General features: G+C 34.9%; 1 protein-coding gene across 3 annotated transcripts in view; it reads right to left on the bottom strand.

Annotated features, from left to right (window-relative positions):
• LOC720405 (UDP-glucuronosyltransferase 2A2) overlaps positions 1 to 17760 on the bottom strand; it is a 63925-nt gene that overhangs the window by 10684 nt on the left and 35481 nt on the right. For all 3 annotated transcript variants that reach the window (XM_028848539.2, XM_078003512.1, XM_078003513.1), the window contains one exon: positions 617 to 765. In XM_028848539.2, the coding sequence (XP_028704372.1) occupies positions 617 to 765 (149 nt within the window). The remainder of the gene's footprint in view (positions 1 to 616; positions 766 to 17760) is intronic.

Here is a 17760-nt window from a genome sequence, read left to right as displayed (position 1 = left end):
ATACCACATGTTCTCACTCATAGGTGGGAACTGAACAATGAGAATACTTGGACACAGGAAGGGAACATCACACACTGGGGCCTGTCATGGGGTGGAGGGAAGGGGGAGGAATAGCATTAGGAGATATACCTAATGTAAATGATGTGTTAATGGGTGCAGCACACCAACATGGCACATGTGTACATATGTAACAAACCTGCACATTGTGTACATGTACCCTAGAACTTAAAGTATAATAAAAAAAGTGAAAAAAAAAGAAATTTGGTAAATATTCCTGTTCATAATGCTATGTGTCTTGTTAAGAAGACTATGGCAATCTCCTTAGTAATTTCTATGATCTGGTTTTCTATCTCCCCAGGTCCAGCATCAAGGTATAGTCACACTGATATTTGTAACACACAACTTGAATCATTTTATTATTCAGTTTAAATTATCAATGTAAAGTCCAAAACACCTAATATTACTTATAGGAGACCTCTATCATGAGGAAAATAGATGTGGAGTAGCAAACCGAAATTTCCAGCAAAATTTATTTGTTATTGAGGCTATAAACTTTAAAAGAAAATTAGGTATTTTATTATGAGGAGCATAAAGTCCTCCACTGTTGTAGACCTACCTTAGGTAAAGATTTGGCAGGTTTGCAGTGTAATCCTCCAACAAACTCAAAATTAGGTAAGTATGGACGAGGAAATTCAAAATCCCAATAAGTTCGGATTAACCAAATTTCAGCTTTCCCCATAGTCTCACACAAGGTAGTGGGTCTTCCTGGAGAAAGAAGTTGGATGGACAAAATTAGCTTGTATGTTTGCTGAAGGGAAAAAAACTATCAGTAATTTCCTGAAAGCTATTAAGAAAAAATTCAGTTAGGTCTTCTAGAATACATATCATGTTTATATATTAAGGAGAAGGAAAAATTAAAGAGGATGGAAGAAAGGAAGGAGGGAGGAAGAAAAGAAGAATGAAAGGGAGGAAGGAAGGAAGAAAGGAAGGAGATTGAAAAGAAGGAAGGAAGGACGGAAGGAAGGAAGGAAGGAAGGAAGGAAGGAAGGAAGGAAGGAAGGAAGGAAGGAAGGAAGGAAAGAAGGAAGGAAGGAAGGAAGGGAGGGAGGAGAAAAGAAAGGAGGAAGGAAGGAAAGAAGGAAGGAAGGAAGGAAGGAGAAAAGAAAGGAGGAAGGAAGGAAAGAAGGAAGAAAGGGGAAAAGAAGGGAGGAAGGAAGGAAGGCAGGCAGGCAGGCAAGCAAGGAGGGAGAGAGAGACAAAAGCAAGAAAAAGGGAGAAAAAGGAAGAAAGAGGTAGAACTAAAGAGACAGAGGAAGAGAGAGGGAGAAATGGAGACAGGGAAGAAGAGAGGGAGTAGAGTGGGGCCTGAGAAAGGAAGGAAGGAGGGAGGATTTTTAGTTAGTGAAAAAGAAGTAATGTGTAAGTGTCATTTCACAATAATAAATCAACTAAAATTAAACTATAACTACAAATACTGATAAATTTAACATTCATATTCTCTCTTCAATTAAATGCCAGATAACTTTTTTCCCCAGGACACCATACTGGAGACACTGTTAGCATGCTTCTCCCACTTGAAAAGACAATATAATGAGTAGAGATTCATGCTCTGAATTTTTTTTACAAGAAGCAACACAGAAACTTAACAACAACAACAAAAAAGTAACCATAAACCCTTTGAAAAAAGTGGTGGGCAGCAGCCTATCCTGCGACCCACATGAAAAATTATGAGTCCCAAGAGTATGAGTGGGGAGAAACTGCCTATGGGATATATACTCCCACTGGGAAACCTGGCCATCCAGAACACGGGGAAATGCCTTAACCATACCCAGTACTGGAGCTGCTTCAGTGAGCAGTGGGAAATAGATGTGAAATAGCAGCATCTGGACGTGGTTTGTGTGCACTCTCAGACTCCAGCAGGAGCAGAGAAAAGTCACTCCTAATCCTACATCACAAGGGACCTGGCGGAAGTCTGCCAACTAACTCAGGTTGTGGTCACAGGTTGAGAGAAACTCCCAAGTGAGAATCACAATACAGTCTTGAGTGGGGACAAACTCCCTTTGGTCAGAATTGAGGAATGAATAGGAAGTGTGCTATGGCCACAGCCACAGGGGATGGACACCCCTGCTTCAGAGGAGCATGGCCTGAAAGCAACAGTTTATATCTCAGTGGGTGTGTTAGGCCATTCTCTTATTCCTATAAAGAAATACTTGAAACTGATAAATTTATTTTTTAAAAAAAGAGGTTGAATTGGCTTATGGTCCCATAGGCTGTATAGGAAGCATAGTGGTTTCTGCTTCTGGAGAGGCCTCAGGAAGCTTCTAAGCATGGCAGAAGGCAACGGAGCAGCAGGTTGTTTTGCATGATGGGAGCAGGAGCAAGAGAGAGAGTGAGGGCAAAGGTGATATACACTTAAAAAAAAAAAAAAGCAGACCTCATGATAACTCACTCACTATCACAAGAACAGTACTAAGGGAGGATGGTGCTAAACCATTCATGAATACTCTACCCCCATGATCCAATCCTCTCCAACCAGGCCCCACTTCCAACATTAGGGATTACAATTTGACATAAGATTTGGGCAGAAACACAGATCCAAACCATATCAGTGGGGAAGGCTTATGACCTGGGGCATTTTTGAATTTTGAGAGTAGTGTGCCTGGAATCCAGTTACCTCATGCTAGTGGAACACTGCAAATGTGAGACCTGCCTTGCCAAGTGTGTAAGAGCCAGGTGAGGTTTACTTCTTGCTGCTACACATACTGCGCATGTGGATTCTTCTGTGCAGCAGAGGCAGCTGCACTTCTCCCTCGAACGTTACCCCAGCAGACAGAGAGCTTTGCTCTGATCCTCATTGTGACCACTGATCGTGCCTACATAGGGGGAGCCAGAGCACAGACTTGACTGACCCAGCCTCCACCTGTCCTTGCCCCTGCACCTGCCCTGGTAGCTTAACAGAAAGGACAGAGAATGTGGGGAGCTCCACGGCCTGCCCCCAACCAAGAGTACTTATCCTGGGTAACACAAGGCAAACACAAAACTCACTTCTACCAGTACAGTTGGAGCTCTTTTTCAAGTGCCTCCTCCTGGCTAGAGGCCAAATGATAGTCCGTTACAGCATCTGCAGGCAGAATAACACAAAGCCAGGAAGGAAAAAACTTGTGCATGACCTCCGCTATCACCATTGCCTGCATCACTTTGGGTAACCAGGAGGTCCTGAGTTTGTCCACATGCCAGTACCTTACTACCACAGTAATTTGAGAAAGTCAGCATTGCTAAGGTCAATAATCAAGGAATCTCACAAAGTCTATGTAATTCCCCTGCCACCCGTGTCAGAGTTGGTGCTGGTATCCACTGATGGGAGACTAGAGGACAGGTCACATCCCATGCAATCACAAAGTCTATGTAATTCCCCTGCCACCCCTGTCAGAGCTGGTGCTGGTACCCACTGATGGGAGACTAGAGGACAGGTCACATCCCTTGCAGACATTCCCTAGCACCAGTCTGTAGGCTGACAGTCCCACTGGGTGGCTAGGTCCAGAGGAGCAGCAGCATTCATAGTAGTCTGGCCCTCAGAGACTCCTACTCTTAGTCAAAGTAGGACTGCACCACACCCATGGAACTTGAGAAGTTAAAGGGTAGAGTAAAACTAAGAAAACTTGAATAATTAATATAATCAAGAAAAAGTATATTATTGAAATAGAAATCAAATTAAAAGTCAATCATACTCAAAAATAGATGCTGTTACACTTAAAATAATTATCTGACTAAATCTAGTAATATTTTAACAAAAGATATGAAAAAGCTGGACGCATTATAGCAATGAAATGATAGCTTAAAATCGAAAAATAAATAAGTTCACTTTATTAAAAGGTAAAAGAAAAATCTTACCATCTCAAGCAATAAAAACTCAACAGTTGTTCATAATCTTCAAATTCTATTAGTAAACTACAAATAGAAAATAATTTCTTTACACCAACAAAGGCACTCCAAACAAAAAAGTTTCACCAAATGTAACCTTTATGTTAAACTAGTAAGAGCATTCTTATCAAGATGAGAAAAAGTCAACTTTAATTCAGCAATATTTTACACTACTGCAGTTAAACAAGAAAAACAATTTTTAGAATAAAAAAGATTGAGGAGTTCTATCTATCTATCTATCTGATATCATGTTGTGTAACAAATCCAAAATAATATGCAGATACATCTTCAGAATGAGCAAGAGAAGTTTTAGTTTTGCTCAATACAAAACTGTAACATAGCAACTGAAATTTCTGTGCACAAGTAGATGAAAATTTAATTTAAAATCCAAATTTCCACTTGAAAAGTTAGAATAATTTTTATAAAAGTTACATACTCTATTCATGCTTAGTATTACAAAATTGTATAAAAACCCACAATAGAAAAGTAAATAGAGCTAATATGTTCACAGATAAGATCAAAATTCATAAAGATGTCCATTCTCTAAAATCAACTTATAGATTAATTATGAATCTTATTAAGGGTCAGGAGTTCAAGACCAGCATGGCCAAGATGGTGAAACCCAGTCTCTACTAAAAATACAAAAAAATTAGCTGGGCGTGGTGGCGGGTGCCTGTAATCCCAGCTACTCCAGAGGCTGAGGCAGAGAATTGCTTGAACCTGGGAGGCGCAGGTTGCAGTGAGCCAAGATCACACCACTGCACTCCAGCCTGGGTGACAGAGTGAGACTCTGTCTAAAAAAATTAAAAAATTAAAAATTTAAAAACTTATTAAAATTTCAAAATTACAAGTTTCATAAACCTTTACAAATTTTGTAGAACTTTATATGTGATTCTAAAATCCATATGGAAAATCAAACAGCCAAAAATAAGGTACTCCAGATGAAGAGATACAAGGGGAAAGAATATTATTTTATCAGATATCAAGAACTAATATAAAGGAAAGCAGGTAAGATAGTGAAAAAAAACAAAACCACTGAAGTAATGAAATTCATGAATGACAAAGATGCAGATATGCAGGAAAAAATGTTTTCAATAAATGGTGATGGGACAACTCCTTACACTTGTGCAAAGGTGAAAAAAAATAAAATAGGTAGGCTGAGAGGGAGTCAGGGAAGAAGGAAAGAGGGAAAAAATGAAAAATATGCAAAGAAATGAGCTCAACTCTACAAAATACACACAAAAAATAATTTATTTTATTAGTATTATTTTTGAGACAGAATTTCACTCTTGTTGCCCAGGCTGGAGTGCAGTGGCATGATCTCAGCTCACTGCAGCCTCCGCCTCCCGGGTTCAAGCCATTCTCCCACCTCAGCCTCCTGAGTAGCTGGGACCACAGGCACATGCCACCATGTCCGGTAAGTTTTGTAAAAAATGAATAATTGCAAATAAATTCAGATATTTAAAGTAAAAGCAAAACCATAGCTTCCATGAAGACAGCATAAAAAATATTATTTTTAATTTCATAGTAGAAAAGGATTTCCTCAGGAGCATAAAGAAAAATTATTCACTTCCATTAGATTTAAAATCTACAATTCATTATCTGATATTAAAACATAATGAGAAAACAATCATAAACTATAGGAGGATATCTGCAATATATAAAACTGGCCCAGGCTTATTTAGAATATACGATAATTTTTTTTCTTTTTTTTTTTTTTGACACAGGGTTTTTCTCTGTCTTCCAGGCTGGAATGCAGTGGTGCCGACACAGCTCACTGCAGCCTTGACCTTATGCGCTCAAGCAATCCTCCTACCTCAGCCTCTCAGTAGCTGGGACCAGAGGTGCACACCACAAACCTAGCTATTCTTTTTTAAAATATTTATTTATTTATTTATTTATTTATTTATTTATTTATGTAGCGATGATGTCTCTCTCTGTTTCCCAGGCTGGCCTCAAACTCCTGGGTTCAAGTGATACACCTTGGCCTCCTAAAGAGCTGGAATTACAGGTGCACCAATCATTGAACTGCAGACTTAAACTGTGAATTTGAAAGCGTGTCTATTATATCTCAATACAACTGTTAATAAAAATCATTAAATGAATTGAATAGTTTGCAGAACAATGGGAAATATAACACCCTACTCGTGAAAGTATAAACTAGTATAATCTCTCTGAGATGAGATTATTTATACCTATACATATTCCTATACCTATACCCATACCCACACCCATACCCATACCGATACCTATACCTATAACTACACTTATACCTATACCTATACTTATTGGGTGAAAATAAATGGCTTATATCCTGTAAATACAATTGTTCTTATGGAACAGGAGACACATACCAAATGTTCACTGCATTCCACACACACACAAAAATCTATAGTCAATTGTCATTTGACAGAATGTCATGATATAGTCACCTGATGGAAAACTGTCTATAGAACTTGGGGAAAAATAAAAAGGAAATACACGACTGTATCTCTACACTAATGTTGAACATAAGTAGAAATTTTACCCATGTGTTTGTATACATTTCAAAAAACTAAATAATAGAATATTGAGGAAATAACACATAATTAGCAGACCTATAAAATTTTTAGAGGAAACGTTAAAACCAGTCAGGCTTCTGGTTTCCATTGGAAGCATCATGTTTCTAATACTGAAGGCAAAACTTTACACTCATATATTATCAAAGTTGATATAGTTTCTAAAAGCTGAAAATACATGCATATTTTAAAATATATATAAAATATTTTTAAATGTGCACAAATTAAAGTTCATGGGTTAATCTTGCATTGTTCCAATTCTGCTATTACCAAAAATAAGTTGCATTTAATTCATTGTCCTTATGTCTCTAGCATGAAGCACCCTAAAATTGTTTAATCATTTAGTGTTTACCCTCAGACATGTTCTGGGGCAGGGTACAAATCATTTCATTTTCTATTTGGCCACCTTTCCTCTTGACTTGTAACTGTTATGGCATTTTAGGTAATTTAAGCCTTTTTCCTGTGATATCTATTACCAATATTTTTTTCAGTTGACTTATGAACCGATTAACATTATGCACCCTTTAAAACTTTAAACATAAACTTTAAATAATCTATTTTATAAGTCAGTGTTATGAATTGAATTGTGTTCCACTAAAATTTGTATGTGAAGCCTGACTGTATTTGAAGATAGGGCCTTCAGAGATAATTAAGCTTAAAATGGTTCAAGGGTGGGTTTCAAATCCATTATGACTAGTGTCCTTCCAAGAAGAGAAAGTGACACCAGGAATGCCCATATGCAGAGAAAAAGCTATATGAGAACATAAGATGGTGACCACAAAAGCTTCAAGAAAAAACAGACCTGGCAAACCCTGATTTTGGACATCTAACCATCAGAACTGTGAGAAAATAAACTTTTGTTATTATTAGTTCTTGTATTAGTTTGCTAGCACTGCTATAGCTACACACCACTGGTTAGGAAGTTAAATTAGCTAATATTTTTCATACCCAGTATAATCTTTGGTTTCTTAGTTCACATTTCTTTATGATTCTCAAAAATAATAGTTGGAGTGGAAGCCTACCTCAGTTGATGTATTTAGATGAGAGCTGTGTATATAAAAATTAGAAAGCAAAACCATTATTTAGCAGAATTGGCAAATAATTTTAAAATAGGGAGAATAAATGTTATCAGTGAAGTTAAAAAAGAAAACCACTGTTTTTGGGGTTTTTGTTTTTGTTTTTGTTTTTTTGAGACATAATCTTGCTCTGTCACTCAAGCTGGAGTGCAGTGGCACCAACACAGCTCACTGCAGTCTCGACCTCCTGGTTTCGAGCAATCTTCCTACCTCAATCTCCCAGTAGCTACAACCACAGGTGTTCACCGCCAAGTCTGGCTATTCTTAATTGCTATCAATTGTGCCAAATTTTAAAAAAGGTCAGAAACAACAAAATATAGCAGGGTCATAAAAGTACTCTAAGAAAACAGAGGTAACATTATAACCTTAGAGAATGGAAGTCCTTTTCTACAAGATAAACCAGAAATGATAAGAAAAAAACTGATAAACATATGCACACACTATGACAAGTTTCATCATATATTATGAAGTACTTTAAATGAAGAGCAATGCTACATAATATAGCTCAGAGGTTTTTTTTCTCCAAATCTTTGTGTTAGCATAGAAATACCTCTAAATTATTTTATCTGAGAAAACTAAAGTCTAGCTCACGTTAAGCAGTATAACTTAATTGCATAAATTTAAAAGTATGGGAATGTTTTTCATTAGGCTGGGTGAAATATAAAATTGTTCCCTTTGCAAGTCACTTTTGAGTCAGCAAGAAAATGAAATCAGCACACTGCCAAAAAAAGGAAAAACAGGAATTCTGAAATACACAATTTAGTAAAACTTGAATGGTTCCTTCTGAAAATACACAGTATGTTTTAGGGTAGGAAAGTAGCTAAGCCTAAAGGGTTGCCGTAGTGTCCCTCACTACACATATGCATTCACATAAGTTCAAATCCCCAAATCTACCCTCACTCTTACAAATAAATTTCATTACATGCAAGTGTACAGCAAGAAAAATTTCCTGTGTTGACTTGTCCCTGTGTGGAAGAAAAATATCTTCTCTGAGAATTAACATAGTCAGCACTCTTGTGAGGTTCCAGTTAAAATTCAAGCTAGAAAAGCATTTTGGAAGAAACTGACCCTAGCCCCAAACACTTCCCACAGATTAAATTCCAAGGTTAGTAGGCAGCTCCTGTTTACCAAGAAACAAGAGTTCATGTCTGAAAATCAGCAAAAGTAACGGAGAGTAGAATATTAGCATAATTATTTCAAATATTAGAATTATTTTAAATAAAATATAAAATTATTCCATATACTATAGTGAGTTGGAAGATGGCTCATGAATTGGAAGAATCAGTATCATTAAAATGACTAAATTGCACAAAGTAGTTTACACATTCAATGATATTCATGTCAAACTACCAAAATAATCACATAATTAGATAAAAACTATACTAAAATTCGGCCGGGCGCGGTGGCTCAAGCCTGTAATCCCAGCACTTTGGGAGGCCGAGACGAGCGGATCACGAGGTCAGGAGATCGAGACCATCCTGGCTAACACAGTGAAACCCCGTCTCTACTAAAAATACAAAAACTTAGCCGGGCGACGTGGCAGGCGCCTGTAGTCCCAGCTACTCGGGAGGGCTGAGGCAGGAGAATGGCGTGAACCCGGGAGGCGGAGCTTGCAGTGAGCTGAGATGCGGCCACAGCACTCCAGCCTGGGTGACAGAGCGAGACTCCGTCTCAAAAAAAAAAAAAAAAAAAAAACTATACTAAAATTCATATGGAACCAAAATAGCAAGGATAGTCAAATTAAAGAGCTAAGTCAGAAGCACCATACTACCCAACTTCAAACGATAAGACTACAATAATTTTAAAAGCATGGTACTAGTTTGAAAAGAGACACATAGACGAATGGAGCAGAAAACAAAACTCATTAATAAAGCCACATACAACCACTTGATTTTTCACAATATGGACAAAAACAAGAAATAGGGAAAGCACTCCCTATTCCGTAAATGGTGCTGGGATAAGTGGCTAGCCATATGCAGAAGAAAGAAACTGGATTGTCACAATTTACCATATACAAACATTAATGCAATGTGGATCAAAGATTTAAATGGAAGACCTCAAAGTATAAAAATCTCTGAAGAAAACTTAGGATATTATTTATTGACATCAGCCTTGGCAAAGAATTTTTGACTCAATCATCAAAAGCAATTGCAACAAAAACAAAAATTGACATGTGGGACATAATTAAATAAAGAACTTCTGCAGGAAAAAAAAAAAAAAAAAAACTATCCAGAGAATACACAGACAACCTACAAAATAGGAGAAAACATTTACAAACTATGCATTTGATAAGGGTCTAATATCCAGATTATACAAAGAATTTAAACAACTTAACAAGCAAAAAACAAATAATCCCACTAAAAAATAATAGGCAAAAGACATGAATAGACACTTCACAAGAGAAGACATACAATCAACCTGTATATGAAAAATTGTGCATTATTACTAATCATCAGAGAAATGTGAATCAAAATCACAATGATATATTATCTCACACCAGTCCCAATAACTCTTATTAAAAAGTTAATAAACAACAGAAACTGACTAGGTTCTGAAGAAAAGGGCTTAGAAACTGTTGGTCGGAATGTAAATTAGTTAAGCCAACATGTGTAACAGTTTGAAAGTTTCTCAGAAAACTTAAAACAGATCTACCATTTCACCCAGCCATCCCATTACTGGGTATATACCCAAAGGAAAATAAATCATTCCATAAAAGGATACATGTACTAATACGTTCATCATTGTGCATTTCACAATACCAAAGACAAGAAATCATCTGCCAAGAATGGTGGATTGGGTAAATAAAATATGGTACATATACACCATGGAATACTATGCAGCCATAAAGAGAACAAAATCATGTATTTTACAGCAACATGGATACAGCTGGAATCCATTTTCCTAAGTGAATTAAGACAGGAACAAAAACCAAAATATCCTGAGTTCTCACTTATCAGTGGGAGCTAAACACTGAGCACAAATGCACTTAAATATGGGAACAATAGACACTGTGGACTTCCAGAGTGGAGACAGAAGAAGGGGGGTGTGGACTAAAATACTAACTTTTAGGTACTGTGTTTACTACCAGGGTGACAGAATGCATACTACAAATGTTAGTGTTACACAATATACCCTTGTAACAAACCTAAACACCTATCCCTACATCTAAAATAAAAGTTGAAATTTAAAACAAAACAACAAAAAAAAACTAGGAAATGCAAACTAGAAAAGAAAGAGAAAACCAAATCAAAAATTAGTAGAAAAAAAATAAAGATTAGAACATAATAAATAAAATTGTGTCTAATAAAATAATACAAAAGATAAACAGTTATTTATTTGAAGATAAACAAAATGAACAGAACTTTAGCCAGACTAATGAAAAGAAGGAAAGATTCAAATGAATAAAATCAGAGGCAAAAAAGTGTAGACATTACGACTGGTGCCACAGAAATTCAAATACAGGCCACTACGAGCAATTACATGCAAATAAATTGGAAAACCTAGAAATAAACAGTTACCTAGACAAATACAACCCATAAGATTGCACTGTGAAGAAATCCAAAACCTGAACAAACCTATATTAAATAATGGGGTAAAGCAGTGATAAAAATTCTCCCATCAAAGTAAAGCCCAGGACCTGAAAACTTTCACTGCTGAATTCTACCAAACATTTGAATAACTAATGTCAATTCTACTTAAACTATTCCAAACATCATTGAAATATGTTCCAAAACATAGTATTCCAACTATGTTTAGAATATTGAAACCAAAGACACAACAACAACAACAGCAGACCAATATCTGTGATGAACATAGACACGAACATCTTACCAAAATGTTAGCAGTCTGAATTCAACAACATATCAAAAGATCATTCATCATTATTACATGTGATTCATCTCATGGATGCGAGAATGTTTCAACATATGCAAATCAATAAATGTGATACATCATATCAACAGTACCAGGACAAAACCCATTTGATTATTTTATTTGATGATGAAAAAAAATTTGAGAACATTAACATCCCTTCGTGATTAAAAACTCTCAAAACAACTGATTATAGAAGGAACATAGCTCAACATGATAAAAGCCATAAACTGCAAACCTACAGGAAACATGATATTGAATGAGTATAAATTGAAAAAGTTTCTTCTAAGATCTGGAAGAAGAGTAGGATACGCATTTTCACAACTTTTACTTAACGTCATAGTAGTAGTCCTAGCCAGAGCAATTAGACAAGTGAAAGAAGTAAAGGGCATTCAAATTGCAAAGAAAATAAAATCAATTATTCTTATTTACAAAAAATATGATCTTATATCTAGAAAAACCTAACAACCCTACCACAAACTGTTTTAAGCTGATAAACCGATTCAGTAGTTCCAGGACACAAAATCAACATACAAATATCAGTAGCATTTCTACATGCCAACAGTGAACCATACGTTAAAAAAGGAAGTAATCCCATTTGCCACAGCTACAAATAAAATAAAATACCTGTTAAACTGAATCAAATAAAAGAAATATATCTACAATGAAAAATATAAAATACGGATGAAAAAATTGAACAGGACACAAAAAATGAAAATATGTTTTCTGTTCATAGAATAGAGGAATAAAAAGTATTCAAACACCTATAGCACCCAAAACAATCTACAGATTCAATGCAATCCCTATCAAAATACCAATAAAATTCTTCACAAATTGAAAAAAATATATATCTAAACTTTGTATGGAACCACAAAAGACAAGAATAGCTAAAGCTATTCTGAGCAAAAAGAACAAATTTGGAGGAATTATGTTACTTGACTTCAAATTATACTTCAAAGCTAGTAGCCATAACAGCATGGCACTGTCATAAAAACAGAAATAAATCTATACATCTACGGTAAACTGTCTTTCAACGAAGCTGCCAAATACATACATTGGGAAAGGAATGGACTCTTAATGGTGCTGGGAAGCTGAGTGTGTATGTGTAGAAGAATGAAACTGGACCTCTGAGTAGTCTGTTCTCACATTACTATAAAGAACTACTTGAGACTCTGTAGTTTATAAAGAAAAGAGGTTTAATTAACTCACAACTCCACAGGCTGTACAAGAGGCATGGTTGGGAGGCCTCAGGCAACTTACAATTGTAGTGGAAGGGCAATGAGGGAGCAAGCACATGGTAGCAGGAGAGAGAAAGAGATAAGGGGAAAGTGTTACTTTTAAACAACTATATCTCATGAGAACTCACTCTCACTAGAAGAGCAAGTGGAAAACCCGACCTCATGATCTGCTCACCTTTCAACAGGTCCCTCCCCCAACATTGGTAATTACAATTCAACATGAGATTTGGGTGGGGACGAAGGAGCCAAACCACATCAGTCTCTATCTCTCACCATATACAAACATCAAATCACACTGAAAAATTAAATCACTCTAATTTAAATCTAATCCTTCTCATCTTTAAGTTAAATCTCACTGATTTAAAACCCAAAACTCTGAGGAAACACTAAGACAGTGTTTTGGGCAGACTTGGTTAGTAAGACCTCAGAAGCATAGGGATCCAGAGCAAAAATGGTCAGATGGGATCACATCAACCTCAACCTAAAATGTTTCTGCACATTAAAGAAAACAATCAACAAACTGAAGAAAGAGTCTACAAAATGGGAGAAAATATTTTCCATGTACCAATCTGACAAGGGATTGATAAGTAGAATATATCAGGAGCTCAAACAAATCAATAAGGAAAGAAAGAACAAGTAATCCCCCCCCCAAAAAAAAAGAAAAACAAAAGGGTAAAAGATCTGAATAGACATTTCTCAAAAGAACAGACAACAGGCAAATGAAGAAATGGTCACCATCACTAATCATCAAATAAACGCAAGTAAAAGCTATAATGAGATATCATCTCAGCCCAGTTCAAATGGTATTTACCTGTCCCCCCTCCACCCCCCCCAAAAAAAGGCAATAACAAATGCTGGTGAGGATGTGGAAAAAGGGAACCCTTGTGCACTGTTGGTGGGAATATAAAATGAGTACAGCCACTGTGGAGAAGAGTGTGGATGTTTCTCAAAAAAAAAATAAAAATAAAACTACCATATAATCCTACAATCCCACTGCTGGGTATATATCCAAATAAAGGAACCAGTATATCAAAGAAATACCTGCACACCCTTGTTTATTGCAGTACTGTTCCCAATAGCCAAGATATGGACTCATCCTATATGTTCATAAATGGGTGAATCAATGGACAAGTGAAAATCCTGTCATTTGCAATAACTTGGATGAAATTAGAGTTTCCTCCAGTTAAGTCAGGTGAAATAAGCCAGGCACAGAAAGACAAATATGCTGTGTTTTTATTCACATGTGGAAGCTAAAAACAATAATTAAAGAATGAAGATATAGAGAAGATACAGAGTAGAAAGATGGTTACCAGAGGCTGGGAAAGGTCTTGCAGGGTGAGGAGAGTATAAAGAAGGCATGATTAATGGCTACAAAAATATAGTTAGAATGAAAAAATCTAGTATTTGGTAGCACAATAGGGTGACTATAGTTAATAATAATTTATTGTGTGTTTTAAAATAACTAAGAGTGGAATTGGAATTTTCCTAACATAGAAATGATAAATGCTTGAGGTTATGAGTATCCCAATTATCCTGATTTGATCATTAAACATTTTATGCTTGCATCAAAATATCAACGTTTCCTGTAAATAGGTACAACTATTATGTATACATGATCATTGAAAACGAAAACTTAAACAATTATAACATGTATCCCACCAACAAAAAGGAACTGAAGCGTTTGAAACTTCCAGTTTACCATTTCCTGGAAAGCCACTGGCTTACTCATTCAATTAATTTGAGAGAAATGAAGCCAGAAAAATATGATATTTTTGTCTTCTAACTAGGATATGCAATAGTTCATTTAGGGAGATAAGAAATTGAAAAGTGTAAGCTGTAAATCCTCCATTTAGTTGGAACTGTAGCTTCTCATTATAATAAAAATCAAAAGCTAATGACACTTTCTAAATTTCTCTGCCATTTTTTATTTTATTTTATTTTATTTTGAGTAGTGGTTTCTAAGTTTCATTTTCCCACTTGAAATTGCCTTCTGAGTATGTGACATCTATAATCAATGACAATGGAGTAAAGAAATATCTGCATAAGTTTCTGTCCACACTGTTTTCACTACTGTCTTGTAGTTAAAATGTAGGTGAATAAGAAATATGTAGCTGGTGGAAATGGGATATAATTTCAGTTTCCAATTGCCAGAAAATTCTCAACTTCTCTGATCTCGATTTCTTCATCTGTAAAATAAAATTAGAATCACAGAACTTTTGCAAGTGTTCAACAATAAACTATGTGTAAAAACACTTTCATAACTATAAAACAAAAATGTGCATCCTTTGGCAGTTGTTGAATGTTAGGCCTTAGGTTAAAAGTAAATCTCATTTGAGACTTCCTTTTTCGTCAAGCAGTTTACCAAGCTTTAGGATGTGCTGCCCTCCTGTGGATGATGCTTGATAGTGCTGAATAAGTGTGACGAGTCCAGATTATTAGGAGTTTAGTAATTTTGTTGATGGCGTAAAAATAAAGTTCATTTAGATCTATTTATGTTTATACAAATATATAATATATGTGTTTATAACATATAAGAAATGTATATTATAAAACATTATGTGTGCGTGTATAAGTAGACGTACAAAACCAAGATGAACACACACAACGTATTTAATATTAAATATTGTAGCCACTCTCTAAGCACTAGTTTCCTTCAGATTCAGGAAGAAAGACTGTTTCAAATTAGGGTTAGGGCTATTTATAAGTTAAAATAATGATATTATTTTATAGTATTATAAAATATTAACATTAACATTAAAAGTTTAAGGAGATTTCATTAGCAACATACAGGATCCATTAATACGTTCTTTAAAATAATTTTAAACACTAAAATAACATAAATTATTATTCTTTATTGGGAAATAACATTTCTAAAAGTATTTCCATTATAATCCACTTACTATCTAAGATTTTCTGATGTTATTTTCAAGGTAATTGAAATAAAATATAACTAGGTTTCAAAATAGAACAGAACAATAATTCTTATCTAAAAATCTTCAATACCTAGCTTCCTGAGGAAAAATCAAAACCACACAGTAACAACAACAACAAAAATGATAAACAAGACTTTACATTCCTAACATTATTGTGTTTAAATATGTTTTTCAGAAATCATTCACATTTGGGATTTAATGAGAGAAAATTTTCCAGTTCTTAAGAATCTGTTTGTTTGACATCATTTAATTAGGGGTCTAAATAGATTCAAATTAAAGGAAAATTGGACTACATGTTTTTATACAGAGATTTAGTATCCGTGTATGTAATCATCATAATTCTATGAGAAAATATTATTTCACAGAGAAATAGGCCAGTAGTAAGTGTGTGTGTGTGTGTGTATATGTTTGTGTGCATGTGTGTTGAAGTGGGAAGAATGTATTAAATTTGGTAACACTGGTTATAGTTCTCTTAAAAATATTTTTGGGGTGTTAAATTAAATAAAACCAGTAACCCCAGGAACTCGTAACTAATCAATCTAATTGGGAGATTCCACTAAAGGTTGGCAAAAGACTTCTTCACAAGAGAAGAGATTTAAAAAGCACAAAAATATCTTGGTGAATTCTAACACATTTCTAACTTTATTGATTGAAAGGTTCTTTGTCTATTTCTGCTGCCAAAAATAAATTTATTTTAACCATGTGGCCATTGAATGAGAATTTAAATAGATCATATTCATATTAACAATATTTTCATGTGCAAGTACACAAAGACTATATTGACCATTAATCCCTGAAATCCTCGATACAGTAAAATCTCCGTGCTTTTCAGATTCAACTTTGGTTGAAATTTCTTTAAAAGTGTAATTCTAAGTTCAATTAATTATATGATTATATCAATAAATGTAGAAAAGCCTTAAGTATAATCCAATACCTTTATTGATTAAAAAATAGAAGTGAACTTTCTTAGACAGATGAAAATTATGAAACAACTATTAAAGGACATAAAACAAACAAAATAAGACCAGCAAGAAATCAAACTTCGGAAAACTTTGTACTCAACATTGAAAGCTTAGAAGAAATTTTTTAAAAACTCAGGATCAAGACAAAGATGTTGCTTAACATAGTTTAAATTAATGTTGACTTTTATAATTTAATTATAAAATAATACATGGAAAAAGTTATGTATTATAATATACAATATATGTATATACATTTGTAAATGTAGGAATTAACATTATTTATGTCAGAAAAAAGTTTATCAATATTGATAGATATAATTTTAATATACAGGCCACCTGCTGTGCTTCATGCCTACAATCCCAGCACTTTGGGAAGCCAACACAGAAGGATTGCTTGAGCCCAGGAGTTTGAGATCAGCCTGAGAAACACAGAAAGACATGTCTCTACAAAAATAAAAATAAAAAATTAGCCAGGTGTGGTGGTGCAAGCCTGTAGTCCAGCTACTTTGGAGACTGAAGTTGGAGAATTGCTTGAGCCTGGGAGGTTGAGACTACAGTGAGCCACCATCAGCAGCACTGTACTTCAGCCTGGGTGACAGAGCAAAATCTTGTCTTAATGCATACATATATAAATACATAAAATAAAATAAAATAAAACCAACGTACAAAAATAAATTGCAGTCTTACATACCCAACAAAAATAAAAGTGAAATTTTAAAATAACATTTAAGAAGACTCTAAAAATAATTACATACCCAAAAATAAATCTAACATAAAAGGAATATAATCTTTTTCAGGTAAATTATTCCACTTGTTTGTGTGAAACTTAAACACATTCTAAAATCTGTGATAAAAAATAATGAACTCAGAATCATCCTGTTACCAAAACCTGGCAGAAACACACACACACACACACACACAAATTCAGGTTAATAACCTTGATGAGTATTGATGCAAAAATCCTCAACAAAATACTTCCAAACCAAATGCAGCAGCATATCTAAAAGTTAATCCATGACAATCAAATAGGCCTTATCTGCAGAAGGCAAGATTGGCTCAACATACACAAATCAATACATGTGGTTCATCATGTAAACAGAAAGACAAAAACCACAAGATTACCTCAATAGGTACACAAAAAGCCTTTGATAACTTTATACAAAAACTCAATAAACTAAGTATTGAAGAAACATACCTCAAAA

Source organism: Macaca mulatta, chromosome 5, assembly GCF_049350105.2.
Source record: "Macaca mulatta isolate MMU2019108-1 chromosome 5, T2T-MMU8v2.0, whole genome shotgun sequence".
Taxonomy (NCBI): domain Eukaryota; kingdom Metazoa; phylum Chordata; class Mammalia; order Primates; family Cercopithecidae; genus Macaca; species Macaca mulatta.
Note: the sequence above shows the minus strand (reverse complement) of the source record. Positions and strands in the feature narration are given on the sequence as shown.